This window comes from Psittacula echo (genome assembly GCF_963264785.1).
Source record: "Psittacula echo genome assembly, chromosome: 10".
Lineage (NCBI taxonomy): Eukaryota > Metazoa > Chordata > Aves > Psittaciformes > Psittacidae > Psittacula > Psittacula echo.
In genome coordinates this window covers 8,694,612-8,715,358 of record NC_137741.1, presented here as the reverse complement: position 1 = coordinate 8,715,358, position 20,747 = coordinate 8,694,612, and the positions used below count along the sequence as shown (strand labels likewise).

The 20,747-nt window shown below is 35.7% G+C and overlaps 1 protein-coding gene across 1 annotated transcript in view; it reads right to left on the bottom strand.

Annotated features, from left to right (window-relative positions):
• Positions 1 to 253: 253 nt before the first annotated feature.
• The window catches only part of NEDD4 (NEDD4 E3 ubiquitin protein ligase), a gene marked incomplete at its 5' end in the record, with an annotated part of 38,285 nt that continues 17,791 nt past the window's right edge, over positions 254 to 20,747 (bottom strand). The window contains 22 exons of the mRNA XM_080626388.1: positions 254 to 997; positions 1,075 to 1,147; positions 4,325 to 4,421; positions 5,041 to 5,148; positions 5,249 to 5,308; positions 5,890 to 5,950; positions 6,073 to 6,146; positions 7,234 to 7,329; positions 8,199 to 8,269; positions 8,369 to 8,490; positions 9,101 to 9,330; positions 11,359 to 11,424; positions 12,317 to 12,375; positions 12,466 to 12,520; positions 12,759 to 12,836; positions 13,623 to 13,829; positions 14,258 to 14,377; positions 14,991 to 15,056; positions 16,842 to 17,009; positions 17,133 to 17,250; positions 17,835 to 18,004; positions 18,314 to 18,416. Of these exons, the coding sequence (XP_080482514.1) occupies positions 895 to 997; positions 1,075 to 1,147; positions 4,325 to 4,421; positions 5,041 to 5,148; positions 5,249 to 5,308; positions 5,890 to 5,950; positions 6,073 to 6,146; positions 7,234 to 7,329; positions 8,199 to 8,269; positions 8,369 to 8,490; positions 9,101 to 9,330; positions 11,359 to 11,424; positions 12,317 to 12,375; positions 12,466 to 12,520; positions 12,759 to 12,836; positions 13,623 to 13,829; positions 14,258 to 14,377; positions 14,991 to 15,056; positions 16,842 to 17,009; positions 17,133 to 17,250; positions 17,835 to 18,004; positions 18,314 to 18,416 (2,305 nt within the window). The 3' untranslated portion in view covers positions 254 to 894. The remainder of the gene's footprint in view (positions 998 to 1,074; positions 1,148 to 4,324; positions 4,422 to 5,040; positions 5,149 to 5,248; positions 5,309 to 5,889; positions 5,951 to 6,072; positions 6,147 to 7,233; positions 7,330 to 8,198; positions 8,270 to 8,368; positions 8,491 to 9,100; positions 9,331 to 11,358; positions 11,425 to 12,316; positions 12,376 to 12,465; positions 12,521 to 12,758; positions 12,837 to 13,622; positions 13,830 to 14,257; positions 14,378 to 14,990; positions 15,057 to 16,841; positions 17,010 to 17,132; positions 17,251 to 17,834; positions 18,005 to 18,313; positions 18,417 to 20,747) is intronic.

Genomic DNA, 20,747 nt, shown 5'->3' with positions numbered 1-20,747 from the left:
TCTTTATTGTTATGTAGTGCAATACTGCAAGAATGGATAATAAAGGCCTCTATCTATCAGTAACTAATACTGAGTGATATCCATACAAATTTCACTTTATGATTACTTTGTTGCAAAAGGCTGAATTGAAAATATTATCCATCATTGAACTACAAATTTATCAAAAGTGATGAACACTCAATAAACCAATGACAGTATACAAATTCAAATAAAGTATATAATCTCTCATTACAACACAATTATGCTGCTTGTCTGTTTCATATAAAAATCCTGGTTTTGTTACACTGTTTTAAGAAAAGCAAGTTAGAACTCTAACAAATACAATGTGTCAGCAAGTCAATGCTCTGCAAACTGATGGCTGATAATGCAAACAAATGCTTTCCTTTTACTAATATGCTTTGGACAGATGCGTAGCAAACAGATTGAAGCAGCACAGATTATGATATTGCATTACATGAAGTTTGTTGGTTTTGGTTTTTTGTTGGTTTGGTTTTTAAAACATTTTAACAATTTCAGTTGTTCCTCTTAAAGCAGCAATTCAAATTTACACCCTCTGCAAAGTCTTCTTCACAGTTTTACTTCAGTAGTTTACTGCTGGACAGTCTGTCAAATACTGTAGAAGAGGCAACTGCTTAAAAACATTTTAGGTGTTGACTTACTTGGCACTGGCCCATCCAATGTGTATATTGTAGTTATTAGCAAGGTACACAAAACTGTGGAAATGGCAAAATACATTTTCAGAAGTTAGTGATTTTTGAATACTTACAAGTAATACTATGAAGATTCAATAGCCATGTGACTAAATACAATGGTAGTCCCTGGAGAACTCAAATTTGTCTGTAAACCCTTAAAATTAAACTGCAGCACTGGACCGATACAATTTATGTCTGTGTCTTAATCAACCCCATCAAAACCCTGAGTATTTTCAATCGCTAAAAGAAGTTTATCCCGTAAATCTTCGAACGAGTCATATGGAGGCAAATCCAAGCGATTAAAGCTGAAAAACAGATGAAAACTCTTAAGTATTTCATCACTCTTACAAAGAGTCATAATTTACCTAAATTAAATACTGACCAGGTATGAGCTCTTGGCAGTTTTTCAGGGGTGCCCCACTGTTCAACTGTAAACAACTGTGGTCCATTTGAACCTGCAGAAAAGAAGACATCATTTTTCACCCCATTATGAGATTCTTTTCTAATCAGAAGTGCAAGTTAAGAAATGTTTGGGGGTTTCTGTAATGCAATTCTGACGTTAGTCAAAATTATTTTTTGCTATATTTTAATTTCAAGAGACTTTTACCCTTTAAGCTCAGACATTTAAGATCTAGAGGCATATGCATAGTAGCTGGCATTGAAAATTTTATGCAGAAGACAGTTTTATAATGTATACATTTTGCAAGTAAAAATTTAGACATGTTAAATCACAGTGTGCCAAGCTATAGAACCTGGCAGAAAGTATTCAATGCCCACCTTCACAACAGAGTAGGATAACTGAGAACTTTTTGAAACACAATGACCACACGTGTACTTCAGGATGTACTCATGCACCTGAAAGAACTTTCTTGGCTACCATGGGCAGCTCCAGCTATGCCCATGTCTTCCACAACTCTTAACAGAATGGCGTATCTGAAAGTTTCTTGAACCTCTTAGCCCTCACCAAGTGGATGCCAAGAGCATTTTGTAACTATTTCCTTAAGTTGCTGAAAGCATTTATCTAAGTCTGGAGGAGACTGTGTAGCTTAACTAAAAAAACCCAAAAAAACAAAACCCAAAAACTTAACTAAAATAACCAAAACCCAAATAATCCACTATCTTGCTAGAGAACAGGAGATGATCTCTGAGGGCAGATGTCCTCTGACAGTTCTATAAGGAGACCATCAATACAGTTAAGAGGACTGTACTCCAAGGCAGATGGCTACCCAAGTACGAGTAGCCTCTTACTTCTGAAATGGAAGATGAAAAACATGTTTCAGACTAAGATGAGCAGCAGTAATGAGAACAAGCTGATCTATGAATACAGCTGAGGTATAAGTGCTATGTAGAGTACTTTTAGACCTACGAAATTAATGGGATTTTACAATGCAGGCAAACACCTTCCCTGTTTTTTATGACTCCTCCAAAATTTGTTTGGTTGGATGTTGGGGTTTTTTTCCAACTACACAAATTATAATTGTCAATTCAATAAGATTCCATTTGTGGTTCTATGGAGATATGGAAAAAAATTATACTTATTCATAACTAAATTATAACAAGTACATTGTAGAAGTGGATTTGGAAGACGCTAGCCGACTTACATACAGAAAAAAAAAACCCAAACAACAAAAGCCCCAAGACAATTCATCCCAAACATGAAAATAAAACAAGAGGAGGAGAAAACCCTTCCACAACTACTTACATACACAGAAAGGTAGGAAATAGCAATCAATGCACAGAAACTATACTTCATACAAGTCTAGTGAATGAACTAGATATGTCAGCAGTTGTGGGCACACTTCCAGCTCCTCTTCTTTACTTTCTTATTTGGTTTACACGCATTTTCAACAGAGAAGGCTGGTTAGAAAAGGTAACTAGTGAGAACACCTGAGATAATAAGGATGAAGCAGAGAAGCAGCTCTATGACAGTTCATCCTGCCATGTGACAAGAAGATAAACCTCACTTTTACTACCTATCAATAGGTAATAACTCTGCATTTTAGCTATCCAACTAATTAACTAGAGGCTGACAAAGCAGACTGAGAGGAAGATCAGAAATAAGAAAGCCAGGTCTCTTCAGTGCCCTAGTTCTCAAAACTTGGGTGGATTTGCTTCCGGGCAAGCAGCACCCCTTTTATGAGCAGAAATGCTTCTCTAAGCCACAAGAGGGGGCTCTCCGGCTAGAAAGTCAGCTCTAGGGCCGCAGCCCGAAGGTGGGGAGGGAGCAACCACAGAGGCAGCCCGGCAGCAGCAAAAAGCCACGTACCAACACGAAGCACTGAAGAACCACCTACAGTTCTTCAAATATAAACAGGTACTGGAAATGTGATTGTTTGTGATCATTACTGGGGTTTAGTCAGGGTGGCATGCTGGCCACAGTAAAGTGGAATAACTGTAAGAGAAAGAAACAACGCACTGGGCAAGACAACAGCTAATTGAATTTGTCATTAATGAGTGAACACAACTACAGGAACTGGGATTGCGCCAGAAGACTGACCAAGGATACGCTAATCCCTGGGCAGACAGGAGCTAAGAGCTTCAACAGTTTTTTCCCCTGTATCATTCCTTTGTTCTACCTCTGGAAGTGTTTTTAGACAAATAAAGAAAAAGAGGCAGCAGATTGGGTTCCACTGCAATGAGCATGTGCTGTAACACCAGCAGTACGAAGGTTCAGGTGCAACAGCAGACACATGGCTCAAGTCTGCTGAGGGCACTGTCCTTTCCATTGCAACTCTCAACTCACCAACAGAATGGAAAACATAAACTGAGTATTTATGATGAAAACAGAGAAGGAGAAATGGGGATACATGGTGGGTGGTACCCGTTCACAGTTCTAGTGGTTTACAAACAAATTACTGTCTTGTTTACACAGAAGGAAATGTTTATTCAAATATGCAAGTTAGGCTATTCAGCTATTAGCACAGGATCTCAGGCACTTTTAGCCTTCATAAACCAGTCTAGCAGAAAACATAATAGCTGACTGCAGCTGAAAAGACTTCCCATAAGCAAAACACCCCTACCCTTTGTGGGCTGCTACATCCGCTTGCCTGCGGTCTTTCCACAGTGGGTTTTCTGACTTCAGTATTGAAGTCTGCTCCTCGCTGCCATGTGCTTGTTTCAGTCTCTGAATTGTTGTTTCACTACTTTTCTTTTGGCATTATGTTTAACTTCTGTCACTTCAGTGGTCCTCTCTAGAGTCTATCTTTACAAACAACCGTATTTGTACATCTGTGGCTTGTGAGCAGATAAAAGCAGTTGAGGAACTCAGGAGAATCTCAAGTTAACTGTTGATGCCAGCATGTCTTTGTAATCTAACCTAGATAACTGAGAATTTTCTTCAACCTCAATCACATGTTTAATAAAGATTTTTGCACCTCTTTATGACTTCAAGAATCCACATTCCTTTGAGAAGTCCTATACATTTAAAATCTTCAAAAAACCACAATTATCTACAGAACATGGGAAATGTGTGATCTCAGTCACTCTTCTCTAACTTTGCTTCTTCTGTCAGTATATAAGCCATTTTTAGCAAAATTTGAAAAATAATGTGCCTATCTTTGAAATCAAACATCATGACAATGTCAGTATCAGGTTCTCTGTTACTTAATTGTGAACATAATCTAAGTACTCACCATACAGTTCAGCAAACCCATTCATAGGTACGCGTGATGTGCCAGTAACAAACTGAAGTAATCTTATTCTCTTTTCAGAGTCCATCATTAAGACTGCCTATGTATGATAACAGAATTAAAGATTTATTTTTAAATTAAGCTTTAAAGCTAGCAGAGTTATGCAACACAGGTTCTATTTTTAAATCATTATCCTTTATATAGACGCATTTTTTTTTAGCGACACACATAGATCACCTCTCTGCCTATTACTAAAAGCTATGAAGTCAACAATTTTTTAATGGCACTGTAACAAGAGTACAGTTACTGGCTTAGCAGGCTGTTAAAATACTTCCCTTGAAGATTTGGCCCCTACTTGCTTTGAAGTTCCCTGATGTCATGAACTAGCAGCCAAATTCCGGTAATTTATTAAACAGAAGAGTTTAACACCTCTTCAGCGTAACCATGCCAGAAAAACCTACACAGAAATATTTTTAACCCCCATAAGACATGGATTATTTCTTTTATTTTTTTTTAAAGTAAGCATCAGTAGTGTATTTACATTCTTAGCATGCATCTCATCTTTGGTTTTCTTACTTTCTCAGGAGTTTTAATGGTCAAATATTTACCTACCTATTCATGAATCACACGATAAACTAGCATAGCTGAAAGGCAGCAGCCTCTGATCAGGTTTTAAGTTAATAAAAATAAAATTAAAGAAAATAAGAACTTCATGATACCTTCCAGAACCATTGTATTACTTGATGGTTTATGTTGTAGCCATTTTTGTATTTTGTATGTAGTTTCCAATCAGCCACATCCACATCTCCCAGTCCACACATTAATAACTACACAGATAAATAAAAAACAAAAACAAACACCACCAAAGTTGAAGTCAGTAACATTAAGTTTGAACATAATTTGTTTTCTTTTCTACAATACACTTACCTCTAGCTCATTTTCATCAAAGATTTTAATCAGATCCTGTGGTATTAGTTCAAAAAAGCCCTAAAAAGATGAGGGAAGTTCTTAAAAATCAAGTCAACATTATTTAAGCATTTTTTGTTCAGTTAAAATGATCTTTAGATGCTTTAGTAAGCACAGCCAAAGCAATACAGCAAACACAGATTGTGGACACCAGCAGTCCCTGGTTCGGTCACGCTACTTTTAATTCTGATTTATCTCACATCTTTATTGTGCAACACTGACTGGATGAATAGGTAGTTCTGAATAACATATATGTAATATCATTTAAGCAAATAAGGATAAAGCAGATAGTTTAAACCAAACTAACAGAATTAATTTTCTTCTTTGCAGAATTCATTGCACAGTTTGCACTACAGCTAAAGCTGTTAGCCAGGATTGAGAAATAAGCAAAATTTTCAATATGAATTAAACACCTCAGTAAAAATACACCAAAAAGATTTTTAAGTCTGAAATAATTCAAAGCTGACTACAAACAGTGTTACTGGCTTTTGCTCTACTTTTAGCAACATTATCTGTGGGTCTTCAGGATGTTCAAAAAAGTTTGCCTTAAAATTAGACAGAACAAATTCTTAGAAGAATTTATTTTGTAATTAAAACTATACCTCTTTAAAGGCTGACATTTGTTTCTGTACTCTGCTCACAAATCTCCACTGAATTACAAGACTGTAAAAACAAAACAATAACCCACATTTAAAATAAAAGCAATTTATATGCAAAGCAACAACCTTTTTTCGTTAATACAACTAAGATGGTGAGATACATCGCACATAGTGACCACTACTTACTGAATGTAGTCTCTCTTGTTCTTGTTGGTGACAACTATTTCTGATCCACCACTTTTCAGTTCATGTTGATGAGTCTAAATACAATATACAGAATAGGCCTTAAAATAAGATAAATATGTAACAGAATTCAAGTGCTAATATTAGGTGATTTAGTTAACTCCTGAAGACTGCAGAATGTGAAAACCATGAGAAACAGAACCAGTTTCAAAGGTCACAAAAATAAACAGAATTTGGTTGACTGCTTTAAAAAATATATTTATTATTCAGGGATATCAGACTCCAAGGGGGCAACCTCAATTCTTTCTGACCTGTTACAACAGATCACCTAAGTTTGCATACATGTTCTCAGCAATGCAGGCTTCGCTAACTGCATATGCAATGACCCAGCCTTTTTTAATGAATTTCAAAGGAAAAACCCTTACAGAACAATTTCAGCAATGGTCTCAGTAGACAGGTGAATGACTATGCATGTCTGTTACATAGAAATTTGTGTTACTAGAACCTCAGTAGACAGATACCAGATTTTCAGTTCATTACAGATGTACATTTTCACATTCTTACTTAGGATCACTTTAGTTACAGAAGACCACAAAGGCTATCATCCTACTTAGATCTACTCGGCACCTCTAATTTGGAATTTGTATTCAAGACCTGTGATATTTCTACACAACTTATCTTGGACAGCTTTCTACTTAACAACAGACTTGTTTATTCCATAGCTCTCTAGTGCCTCTTAGAGAAAAAAAACCAAACTACTATTATCTCCCAGTGAAAATTATGATTCCAACCATTTCCAAAAGAGCTCATCCTTTCCAGCCAATCACATAAACCCAACCTCTGCTCCAGATTAAGTAATGGGACTATGGATATCTTAACCTCAGTTGCACTCACAGCAACAGCTACAATTCAAGTACTATTTAAGAAAAAACCCCATGAGTTATTTTTAAAGTTTTGCTTATTTCCAAGTCCTTTGTCACATCACAGCCAGGCTAACAGTGCACTGCCTAAACATGTGCCAGCTAAAAGATGCAGCTGATTGAACAAACCAACATGACTGTGATGAAGGGGTTTTAATATCATACAGATAAAATCAGTCAAATTCATAAGTCAAATGGTTTTCTTTCATGTTTTGTCTGTTCTACTTTACATAAACATACGAACCTGACCAAAAAGTTCCTCATCAACTACAAATCTGAGGTCCAGTTCTGTTGGATCGTTTTCAAGAATCCATCGTAGAGAATTGTAATATTCACTATCCTAAAAGAGAGAATCACAAAGTAGTAAATACAAAATAGAGTAGCCACCTTTGATGCTACAGAAAGCTCCATTACAGCGCAGTGAATGCTGCTACCTAGGATAATCCCATGTTGATTACAGAGACTCTGCAATTGTACAAATCTACAAAGACATCTGAAACTCAGCAATCTCAGGACTAAAAATCTCTCACATAGCACAATGGTGATAAGATTTCCTCTAAAAATATTACATTCTATCACTCATTAGTACTTTCAGTCTCTGAAAGTATAATACATTTATTTTTAATAATCAAGAGACACAAAAATTAATTTAAAAAACAAACTGAGACAAGGATCCCAAAGATGTTTATAGTTAATTTTAAAAACCCTAGAGCTTAAAAATATTTAAAAAAAAAAAAATCACAGGAATTTCAGAGTAAATTTTTCAATACAGCTTAACTGACTTAAACCAGAGTCTAAGTCTCTGATTTTCAGTGGAATTTTTAATTCCTATACAACTTAGACTTATGAAAGATATAGCCTAAAATATCTTTGAATCACGCACATTCACAATGTCATTAAAGACATATATATAAAAAAGAACATGAAACCCTAACTTAAACAGGGGAAGTTTAGATTCGATTTGAGGAAGTCCTTCACTGTGAGGGTAGTGAGGCACTGGAATGAGTTGCCCAAGGAAGTTGTGAATGCCCCAACCCCGGCAGTGTTCAAGGCCAGGTTGGACAAAGCTTTGGGTGACACAGTTTAGTGTGAGGTGTCCCTGCCCATGGCAGGGAGGCTGGAACTTGCTGATCTTAAGGTCCTTTCCAACCCTAACTATACTATGATTCTATGATTCTATGAACATACATGATAAAGCAAATTACATACCACAGACTCCATATCATGAAGTGTTATTGGCTTTTGGAGCATCATCTTGTAAAAAGGACGAATAAAAAAGGCTTTAAAGAAGAACAAATAAATTGAATAGTACACAACTTAAAATTCAAAATATCCACTATATTAATCTAAATAGCACATTAAATAAAATAAATACTAACCATCCAAAAGTTTGCCATGGTAAACAGCCATTCCAGCTACACGACCTATAAACTTGAAATAAGAGAGATGATCTTCATTGCAAAGTCCAGAGTTTGGATTGATCTGCAGAGTATAGTTATCCCTGAAGTTGAGGGAGGAAGCAGGGAAGAGAAAGAAAAACAAAATGTTTTGCTATTGGAACTGTCGCACATTTGAAGATCTGAAAGACATCACTGGTTAAAGCAGATATTACTTTTCATGAAGTTGAAAAATAATCATATTTGGATTAATAAATCGCTAATCTAATATTAAACAATATTCATTAGAAGATTCTATTGGCACAGCAGAAATAATAGTTTTGAAACACTATGAACTACCTTCATAAGTTAGAAATATACCAAAGAGATTTAATGCCTATTGTTTTTACAGTAGTCAGAATAACATTCTCCACATTATTCGTTAAATAATGCTTCCTCTGTAAGTAGTAGATGGCTGCAAGCGGATGCCTGTCTATGCAAAAATGACAGCTTACGTTAGATTGCTGAAAAAACCAAAAATACTGGTACTGTATCTGCATTATTCTTCTGTCAAACAAAGAACTAGATGCAGAATATTACCATTAACTAAACCCTTCTATACAGCTGGGGATGATGGAGGATTAATTCAATTCTTAAAGTAGATACAAGAAATACAGTTGATCTGCTTTCCTTAACTAAACTAGTTTTCATGTCTTCCAGACCCGTATTACTTACGTTGCTGAATATTCAAACAATCCATAATAAGGATTAAACATTTCTTTAGAGAGAAGGAAGAACCATTCCCTGGCCACTCCTCCATAGTCTAAACCTTTTTCACCATCAAATTCAATCCAAAGTCTTGCTTTAAGGAAATCTGCTCTCTTTACAGCTATAATTCTTCTATAGGAATCTTCAAGGATTGTTGTGCGATGAATTTTCATTTCAAATCTATTTGGAATATCACTCTAAAAAAAAAATAATGAAAACATAGAATAAGAGAATAAAATCCAGCATCTTCAAGTCTTACAGAGTGCACAAGTTCTATAAACAGACAAAGAATGACACACAAATCCTTTACTTAAATGATTTGTAAACATAACACAGTATGATTGACATGAGGTTCTATTTACATAGAACTTGCATGGAGAGTTTCAGATACTAAATTCTATTTCATACCAAGAAAATAGGGTTAAAATAAATTCTTACTAGTAACAGCATATGCTCAGTTGTTCTACATGCACCAAGGCATGGAATCTTTTTTTAACAATGAAAATTCATCACAATTTAAGCTTGATTTAAAAAAACCAAATAACCAACCAAACAAAAAAGAACACCAAAAAAACCCCCCACTCAGAGTAAGGCCCTAATAAACCAGGACTAAAGCTTTGTTGAATCATTAAATCACTAAGAATAGAGTATTTTCCTCATTTTGGTTGTTTTCAGTCAGTTTATTTCAGCAATTGCTTCAGTCAAAATTCAGAAATTCAGTGAAAGTGGGGACAGGAAATTTCACCTCGTGTTTCTCTATGACTAGATGAGGATGATGCAATGAAACTCAATATATTTCAAATTTCAAAGAACAGACCAAGTAGAAATATTGAATTTTTGAATGCAGAAGTATTTCATAAATCACTCAGAAGAGCACATGCTTGGATAAGCTTCCTTTTTATTTTCTTATACTCCTTAAATAGTCTATCTTAAATTACAAAAAACCCCACCTAGAATGCTGCATTTAAATGTAATGCCTATTTATATCCAACAGCAGCTTGATCCAAACTATAAGCAAAAAATAATTGCTTGGGGTGGGGGAGCACACTATTTGCCATTTCCCACATTGCAAAATACTTAACACTATCATCTCCCTATTTAGATGGTGATTGAAATCTATAGGTCTTTTTTACCATTTCAGAAAGCAGTACACACCTCTAAATGAAAAGTTAAAAAATCCTGCCTTGAGTTGCAAATGAAATTTCTAGGATTAAAAAAATAGCTCAAGCAATAATAAAATCAATTCCTGAAACCGAACTTTGCTGATTAAAACAGTACTCAATAATTTAATCTCAATATAAATCAATCTCTAACCCTAATTGCCATTTAGGTATTTGTGAATGTTTAAAAGGCAATAGTAACCTATGCTTTAAAATCTAGACGTGTATTTAGTTCTTTAATGACTACAATTACTTTGTGTGGCTAAGCTGCCTATCACTTCTCAGATTAGGATAATGACATTTGAATGAATGCCAAGCTTGTTTGACTTGGAACTCAAAAAGTGAGGTGCATATATAATTGCATGCAATTTACATGTCAGTTCAAAACACAGAGACAGGGTAGAGATAGACTTGGTAGGTAAAGGTGAATTACGGGTCTAAACTCAAAGGCTGTATTTATATATATAAAATATCTCTCAAGGATACCAAATTTGACTGCAGTTCTGCAGAGACTCATTGTTATCTGAATATCCAGATACTATTTAGAGTCTTTTATGCTACGTGTTATAAATATACCTGGCACTGCCACTTCAAACTAGAACTTGCAAATGAGATTCATAAACTTGAGATTTTAAAGCTGTAAGAATTTAATTTACTGCAATCATCTAGCCTGATCAAGATGACAGTACTGATTTCAATCTGGACAGTCTAAAATCTATTCTGAGAACTTGTATTTCCAAACTAGTATGCTAGATCAGGGTTTTCCAAACTTTTCTGTTGCCAGCCTACTTCCAAGTTCACAAGTTATTTTAACCTTTTAGAATTTCTACTTTCTCAATTAGATCACTCAGTCTCAACGCAGCATAAAGTCACAAACTCTGCTGTTAGATTAAACTCTAATCATTACCAAGCCACTGCTTCACAAATATATTTGCAATCTGACAGTAAACTTACCAGCCATATGCAGGTTACAAAATTCAATTTCTTTTCACTGTAACCTAAGCTTTCCTTTGTTTGGGGCTGTAAGTTTCTTAACCTTCTGCTGGATTCCTACTGATTACTAACCTGTTTCTTCAATTTCTTTCTGAAGAACTCATACTTCCGCTTATAGTCCCTGGAGTAAGGCACAGCCTTTGGGGTGAAGAAAAGAAAAACAAAGAAAAAAATGTGCTTGAAATACTCTACCAATTCATGTAATAGAAACTAGTCTATATTTATGAAAAACAGACAAATGCATTTAAGTTCCGAGAAAACAGGAATATACTTTTTACTAAGCATGAAGGAAGACTTTCAGTTTATAAATACAGACAGTTCAAAACATCTGGAATGAACAGTACTTCTTCGTTCAGCTCATTTTTTCTGACAGGATTTATCCTATACTTTATTGTTCCATAGGATTTATCCTGTACTTTACTATTAGCTGATGTGAATAAGATCACTGACTGATCCAGATCAAAGTGACCAAAATGCTTTTGATGACTTACATAACGCATAGTCCTTCCCTGCTGTATCATGACAGACCTGGCTACAATCACCTCTATTTTCCATGGACAGAGAAAGTTGTTTACATACGCAGGCTATTAATAAACACAGATATCAGCTGAACACTAAAACCCATCTATAATTATAATGTGCACCGTCTTTGCAATTAGTCCTGGTAATTTTTCACTTCAGATTAAGTGTCAAGGCTAGATAATTATTTTTCAGTTGGAAATTAATTTAATTCCTTTTAAAGACCTTTTTTTTTTTTTTTTTTGGACACTGTGGATAATAATATTTCTTGTCTGCTTCAAACCCCCAAACTTTCCGGTCACTGTAGAAACTGATTTTTCTTTCTGGCATTTTAAATACATTTCCACCAAAAGCTTTCTAAACAGTCCTGAAATCAAGAAATAAGAATGCCTTGTTCAAACAGCCTGGAAGTTTCATCTTCTAGACTGAATATCTGATAAATGATGAGTTTGTTTGAATTCTATTAACAATAATCCTGAAAAATACATAAAGCTAAATAGCGAAAGCTTACTGGTCCAGTTATTGCCACATTCTGCAGTCGAGGATCCTCCCACTGTGTTTTCTTTGTATCTGCAAGACATTTCTGAATTAGTTCCACTAATTTAGGTAATGATCAGATTTAAAATGATGAGTGGGTAGAGAACACAACATTGTACATACTGTGGTTTATGAAGAATATTCTTCCATCTGTGTGAGTTCTTTCTTCCCACCCTGGCTGTAAGAAGGACACACTTTTATTACAAATTTCTGACTGTATAGTTTGCATAGAACTCAGCATGATCTGCAGTTGAAGGCATTCCTCCTTTCCATCTACCCCCAGCACTGGAATTTAAAATAGAGTATTTTTGGTATAAAAAAGCAGGCTGCATTTTCTCATGTGCAAGTTTCTATAGGGCTAACTTAAGTAGTTAAATTGCTGTATCTGCAAAAAAAGGTTAAAACTGTTTACTCACTGGTAATGGACCCAGGTCTACTGGATCTAGGGAAGTCTTTCTCCTCGGATGAGCAGAAATTTTCAGTCTTGGATCTTCCTTTGAAAACAAAACAAGCAGCATGTTACAATCCTTTTGTTGTTTTGCTTTTAATACTTTCATCTTTATTACTGATTGTGTAAAGAATATGCCTAATACCATCTGGACAGTTGTTGCATATTCTATATAGTCACGTAGGGAGAAGGTGTTTGTGTAAAATTAGGTCTTTCCATAATCCTGAAGAAATTAATATTAATTTTGAATCAATTTAATGCATTTCTCTATTTCTCATTCACTGACGGTAATACAGACCTACTCTGTAAATGCTGGAGTCCATAAGCACTCCCTAGTGGTGTGCAGTGCCACTCTGTGGAACTGTAGCTATACAACTCCTTCATCCATATTGTAGCTGTACCTGGCCTGCTTTTCACAGGAATCTGCACTGTGCACTGAACCATGTGACAAATTCAAGGTAATGGATTTCCTGTGGAAGGTAAGTTCACAAAACTGATTTCTGTTAACAGGACACATAAGCTATCATAATTTCATAGTTACGACAGAAGTGTCATGTAAGAGATGCTTTATGTCTGCAAAACAAATTCCTACACACATCAGTATTTTCTTCCTTTCAAGCTAAACTTTCAAGTACCAATACAGTTTGTAAAATTCATCATGTTCTACTCATGATAGATAATGTAAATGACTTTGCATTTTTATTTTACATATGTTCCTTAAGCGACGTGACACAGCTATCTTGGCACTAAAGAAATCTACAGAAGCTTGCTGAAAGCAGCAAAGCTTTGGCTTGAACTGTAATTTCAGTCCACAAGAGCAGTTTTCCATTACCCATGTTGTAGTTTTGGTATTGTGGTCAATAAAGAATGGTCTCCCATTAGGTGCATGTCGAACTTCCCAGCCTTTAGGGAGAAATCCTTGCTCCATTTCAGGCTGCTGCTGAGAAGACTGTTGTGATGAATCACTTGATGTTGCTTGTGATTGTCTTCCCACAGAAATGCTTTGTGTAGCTGACAACTGACCTGTTTCCACAGCAGTCTATGGTAAATGATAAAAAAAAGTATCAAATCAAAGCCTTGTAGAATAATGTATTTCTTCTATTAACCTTTGTTTTGACTCATGAAAGAACCTTCACAAAGCAAGTGTCAGACACTATACAGATTTCAGTCTAATATCAACAACATTGACTAGCAATTACTGATTATGGTACAAAGGTTAAAAGAAGTCTTTCAGGTTTCTCATCAGCTATCACTCTCCAGAAGGCTTTCATGGTACATTGATAATAGAGTGACTTGCCATAAATATTACTGTTCCTAACTCTTGTTGCATTCTCTCACATATTTTATGTAGTGCTTTACCAGTTTATGCCTTTTTTCATTTCAAAGAGATCTCTAAACTTTTATTATGTGAAATGCTTAAATGGTTGATTGATTAAAAACATTAATAAATCAGAAGACAGACAGTACCTGTACAACTGGTTTTACCCAGGTAGTGGTTCTAGAATTGTGATCTATATAATATGACCTCCCTTTTTCATCTTGTCGTTCTTCCCATCCTGGGGGTAATCCAGATGAAGTAGGCAGTAACTAAATGTTAGCAACAACAGAAGAAAAACATTAAGAAAACTATGAAATTGACTGAAAAGGCTTTCCTCTATCCAATTAAAACAACAAAACAAGACTATAACTCAGAAGGTTCCTGATTTTCACAGACTAAATAAAATAGAAAAGCAGTTTTTAAGTCCTTACTGAACAGTATGAAGTAACAGGGTTTTTTTTATATTCTAGCTCCTCATCTAAAAGGAATCACATGTACACTTGGTTTAGGTATAGCTGATCCCCTAATACTTTGGCTTAGTTTGCAGCATCACCATGAAAACATAATGTAAGAATGGTGGTACAGCTTTTAATTACAAAGCAAACAATTTGCAAAATAAAACTACTGTCTTCACGGGAAGACTACTTCCTTCTGAATGCATTAAGCTAATGATGAACTAAAATCATGAAGTTGGAACATGAAAGCTTTACAACCAAACTCCAGTCTTGCTAGACTCATAATTGCAATTTTGTTAGGACAGCTGCCAGAAGCAAAGGCCAAATCTCATTTAAAATATCAGCACATAAGAAATAGTTTTAAATTAAAAAATCCTTCAGCTTCTCTGCTACCCAAGCCTGTGTTTCTCTGGGGAAAATGACGTACCACTGGATGTGCAGGCTGCTCTTCAACTCTGTATGTTTGCAGACTCCCTCTTCTGCTGGAATGGTTCTTAAGTAGTAAAGAGGAATGACATGTTAGTTATTATTGCAGCTTTAAGGATGGCAGCAAACAGTCAACAATGGTTATCACACTTTAAATATTACAGTTTTCAACTTAAACAAAGTGTCTTACTTGTTCTGAAACATCAATTTAATATAGTATTTTGCAAACTCCTGTTTTAATACTCCTAGAAATACTAAGTTCCACACTCTATTATAACCTTTAAACAGAAAATAGAGGCTTGTGAAAGTTCTGAAAGTTCTGAAAACCCTAACAACAGATGTTTTCACATGTAAAATATTGGAGTTAATTATAAGCAGTTGCATTACAATTGAGTTTACAGTGTAGAACTTACTGCATTACCCTGTCACAGCAGACTAAAGCCTGTGATTGATCAGGGCTAATGTAACTTTTCAGAGATTAGATTAAGTCAATAATGACAAGATATGAGAGTCTGAGACATTCAGTTTGAGAAGAGTAACTTAATCCCTGGACATTCTGTAAGCATCCACCTTTCAGCCTAGAATCATATTTAGATTTCACCTGCTACAATTAAGCAACTGTATTTCATCTTGCCCCAGAATTTCCCAGATGATTTGAAGGACTGTTACCTCTCCATGTACTCTTTCAAGAATATTTTAAAGAAAAAAGCATAATTAAGTTTTTTTAGCTTTTTTCTTTGGGGTGATGGAGGTGAAAAGAGGCAAGATTGTCATTCTAGCTGGCTCTTGCAAATAATTTGAACATCTGCCTCTTCCTTTGCTTAGGCCACCCAAGCAAGCTGAAATAACAGTTTTCTTGTTATCCATAGGATTCTGAATAGCAGAGATCCAGTAAAGTCTGGTTACTTTCACTTTGCTGTTTCTAGCAACACTAATGATGCTTTTGTACCAACTTAGAAAACCAGTCAACTCCAAATTTCCATTTGAAATGGCATTCTCAGCATCACAAAAGCTAATGATTTTATTTAAATACCACAACCTTACAGACTGGATGGTCTGGGTCACCTCTATAGGCTTTCCTGAATGGACAGCGGATTTCTCAAGTCACATCTCAGGTTACCAGGCTGTTTGTGGAGCTCGGGTTTCACAAGACAGCTGAGCATATTTAATTGCTTGCTACCACCAAACAGACATGCCTCACTCCTGGCTATGTACTCCTGCTGCTTCCCCTTTGCCACCATCGTATTTGTCAGACAAAACAGCATGCTGTTTCAGCTTGCTAACTGCAAATAAAAACAGAGCTGGGAGAAAAAAAGAGATAATAGTTTTCTGCAGGGTTAGCAAGCTGAACAGACTCACTGAGAGATCACATAAGTTTCCCAACTGGCACATGGCTGTGGAACTGTATGAGCAAGGTCCCTTTTCACTGCTTTGGAGGTACCAGTTACTGATCATAAACCTTTCTGCCAACATTCACAATGAAAAATAAACTTGTCCTAGTGGAAAAAGTTAACTAATATAGCACAACTCCTTTAGAAATAAGCTTTTAGGATATAGCTTCCTTCATCTGGAGTTTTCAGCACTCAGTATGACAGTAGAAAGGGTAGATTTACAGACTGTAAAACAGTTCATGCAAGTCTGATTCAATCTCAGGCAGAAATTCATATAAGTGAAGTAGGTAAGAATAAAATGTTTGCTTAGACGGGGTTCCAGTTTAAAAAAAAATATTCTTAAATCCTCTGTATTCGAGATGAACTCAAGTATTTATGGATCTAATTCTATCAGTAGTAACATTTTGAGTAAAATATTGTAGATATTTCTGTACATTAGAACAATGAGAAAAATAATTTACAGTGTAGGTGGCTGACTGGCCAGTAGCTGAACTTCCAGAGGTAGTAAGTCTGGTATTCAATTCTTCTGCAAGATGAGTCTGTATGTCAGAATTACTCTGAGAGAGAGGTATTTGAAGGTTCTGATTGCTATACATTGTTGCCTCATCTTCAGTTATAATTTCCCAGCTCTTTAAAAAGAAAGAAAAAATAGTTTTTCAAAGTAGTTCCAAGTTCCAAACAGTTAAGATGAGTTTTTTGATTAGATAAAAATGTTGACTGTATTTCAGACACATTCAGAGATTGGTTTTTACCTCGGGGGAATCTCTGTTGTCGAGATTTTCCGTATCCTCTGATATCTGTCGCCGATGAGCGAACACATGCTGGGCCTCCAACTGCACACTGCCAATGTCTGCAACAGCTACATTGTCCCTGTTGGAGGATGGGAGGGAAGTCAGCACATAGTAGCTATGTTTTACCTTTCAACAGTAAGCTAGGCTAACAGCAAAAACATACAGGAGGAGAAGACACAGTGAGCTGTAAAAATTAATGCAAAGTGTTTAAAAAGAATAAGCACTCACATCCATGTGAAGTGTAAGTTTAACTAAGAACCAGAGAGCATTCCAGGAATTATTTTTGTAATTCACAGGCTAAGGAAAACCACTACAATTAAAAAAACAAGGTAAATAATTTAATGCAGTGCCTGTTGGGAAGGAGGAACCAGGTTTACAGATGGAAAATTAATTCCTTTCCATTTCTATAGTTACTATCTCTTACAATTGCAACCAGTTTCTATTTGAATGAAACTTCCAGAGAACAGAAGGAATACTGTGAGGTTAAAATGACCATTAACCAGGCTTGAAGGTTACACATAGGCTTGAAGGTTAAGTCATGGAAAAGCTCTCTACTAATTCTTAAGCTGTTCATTTTCTGGCTGTCCTTGCTGTCACTATAACTAGAGTGAACTAGTTACACTAGTTAATGTAAGACTTCGATTTTCAGGCCAAAAGACATACTGAGCAGTTGGTCTTTTCCACTGTGTTCTTCTGAATTCGTGATTGACATAGTAGGTCCTGCCGAGGATGTCTTGCCTTTCTTCCCAGCCTGAAGGCAGCGGAGGAGATTCCTGCTGCTGCTGCTGTGGCTGGCTAGCAGCATCTGGTTGGTCCAATATAATCCATCCAGGCTGAGAGATATAATATTAACTACATTAATATTACTAATAGACACATGGCAAGTCAGTACCAGATCAAAACCAAAAGCCTAACATATGTTTTCTTTTTTAGGCATACTGACAAACCCACCCCTTTAGTTAGAAAAAACACTCCAGAATTTTTGTCTTTTGTCTTACAACTTCTAAGATACAAGCCATTGCTTCTGTTTCTAAAACACTAGTTACAGTTTTGTGATTCCTAACATTCATTTTTACTGTAACCATCCTTAACTGCTGAAGACATTTGCTAGGTTTTTCAGCAACAAATATGTCTTTTCCCACCTCTAATTCTTCCACCTGTTCTGTGGTTTCTTCTTCAGACCCACTGCTTTTAGGTAAGTATGTCATTTTTAATCGAAGGTGGCCTTTAACTCTTGATTTATGGCTGCAGAAGAAAAAATAAAACATTCTAATTGTGCACTTATTAAACCGTTACCTGGAAATAAAACAGCTGAAAAAGCACTGCCAGAGGATTCCTTTTAAGTTTCTCAACACAAACTTGGCTTTTTCTAATTTAATGAAGATCAGTAACGGTACGGAGTTTTCAGACTTCTGAGAACACTTTGATTTATGTACCACAACTAGAAACCTTTCTTTCCAACTCACTCTTTCAAAAGCTTCACTAGTAACCAATGAATAACAATAAAGAACAAGAAAATATGAATAATGACAATTTTATTCATATAATCATGATAATTTGACTGCGTGCAGACAATCTATCATGCATTATATAGGACTACTTTGCCTAGAATTTTAAGTTACAGCAAGCTCATACTTCAGCATCTGCCTCTCCGTGTTTACGTTAATGCCTCAGCTTGAAAGCTTGAAAACAGGATCTCCCCGTATTGATTTTATTTCATATTTGCACTTGGTAAAGAAACCTGCTGAATTATCCCAGCCATTTGACTACAGGTATATTAAATTAAAAAAAACCAAACCCAAACACATCCCACACAGCCCCCCCCCCCCCAAAAAAAAAAAAAAAGAAAACACCAAAAAAGAATACTGAAAACACTGAGTGAACTGGACACCTGCACATCATCTTAATAAAGACTGAAAAGGAAAAAACCACCAAAAAGAAACCCCTAAAAACCCCAAACCAATCCCCATCACTAAGATCTCATGCTTTGGGTTTGGGTTTTTTGTTTGTTGCCACACAGAAAAAGTGAATTAGATTTTCTGATATCCATAAAAAAATTCATGTTGATTTATAAATACATTGGTTTATTCAGATTCATGCTCATTCAGATTCCATTTTAGTTTCAGAAAGGCCCATATCTCTTTGAAAGAAGCAACTTACTCTCTTTTTTTCCAATACAATAAAGTAATGCATTTGAGGGTTAACATACTAATAATTCTTACTCAGCTTGAGGTATTGGAAAGGTAGTAACCTTATTATTAATATTCATCAGTAAAAAGAAATATGAACAAAACTGAAGAACATGCAGTAACAACACTAAAGCATCTACAAGTTACAATAAGATTTTTAAGGCAGAAAGTGCCCAAACCTGTGGCACTACAAATCACTGCCCAATTCCCATGGTAGCCACTACAAGAAGAGGTCAGATTCTTGACTAACAAACAATTGAAGTTAATTTCTGCAGAGACAATAAATATTATTCTTGATTCATTTATAGGATAGGAAATGTAATATTCAGAAAAACAGGAGATCAGAATGAAACTTGACAGTCACTAATTCTGTTAAAACAATTGATCTGCTCAAATTTGAGAACTGTAAAATACTTTTGCTGCCAATGTGGCTGAGAAAGATCTATAGATCCCACATGTTCTGATGTTATTTCTAAATTGCAACCTATTATCTGAAAAAATAGACATGCATTTTACGTATTTGATTTCTAATACAAATTTCTTAAAGCCGCTCAGATTTAGGTTAAAAATCTACATTTTAAAACCAAACCTGTAAGAAGTAACACTAATAGAACTGGAAAAAAGAATCCTTTTTTTTTTTAACACAGGCCTTAAATGTGAAGCAGCTTTTCAGTTTTAAAGTATAAGTTCTGCTTATAATTAAGGTCAGATGAAACGGGCAAACAAAAGAAACAGGAAGGCAGGAAACAATTTCAACTTGAAGGGATAAAAGAGTTACAGCGTAATACTAGTGACCAATTTCACTGTTCAGCAAAACAGTAAACTTGGTTCAGATGAAGTTATAAAATGAATTATACCATGGCTTGAAGAAAAAATGGTTTATTCTTACAAAATTATCTGTAAGTATTTAAACAAATTGTTGTAGTTTATATACAGCTGGTAGATAAGTACCATGTAGCTGCTCACTCATGGCCCCCCCTTCCTGAGGGGATGGGAAGGAGAATCAAAGGAAAGTAAAACCCACAGGCTGAGATAAGAACAGTTTAGTAAGTAAAGTATAATATGATACTACTACTACCATCATTAATAATAATGATAAGGGAAACAACAAGGGGAGAGAATATAAAACTAAAAGGGTAAATGGAAAAAAAAACCAAAACAATAAACACAAGTGATGCACAATACAATTGCTCACCACCCGCTGACCGATACCCAGCCCGACCTGAGCAGCAATCTGGGCCTTCCAAGTAACTCTCCCCACTTTCTATACTGGGCACGATGTGCTGTGGTATGGAATACCCCTTTGGCTAGTTTGGGTCAGGTGTCCTCTGTCCCTGTTTCCTTCAGGCTTCATGTGCGCCTCCTCACTGGCACAGCATGAGATCCT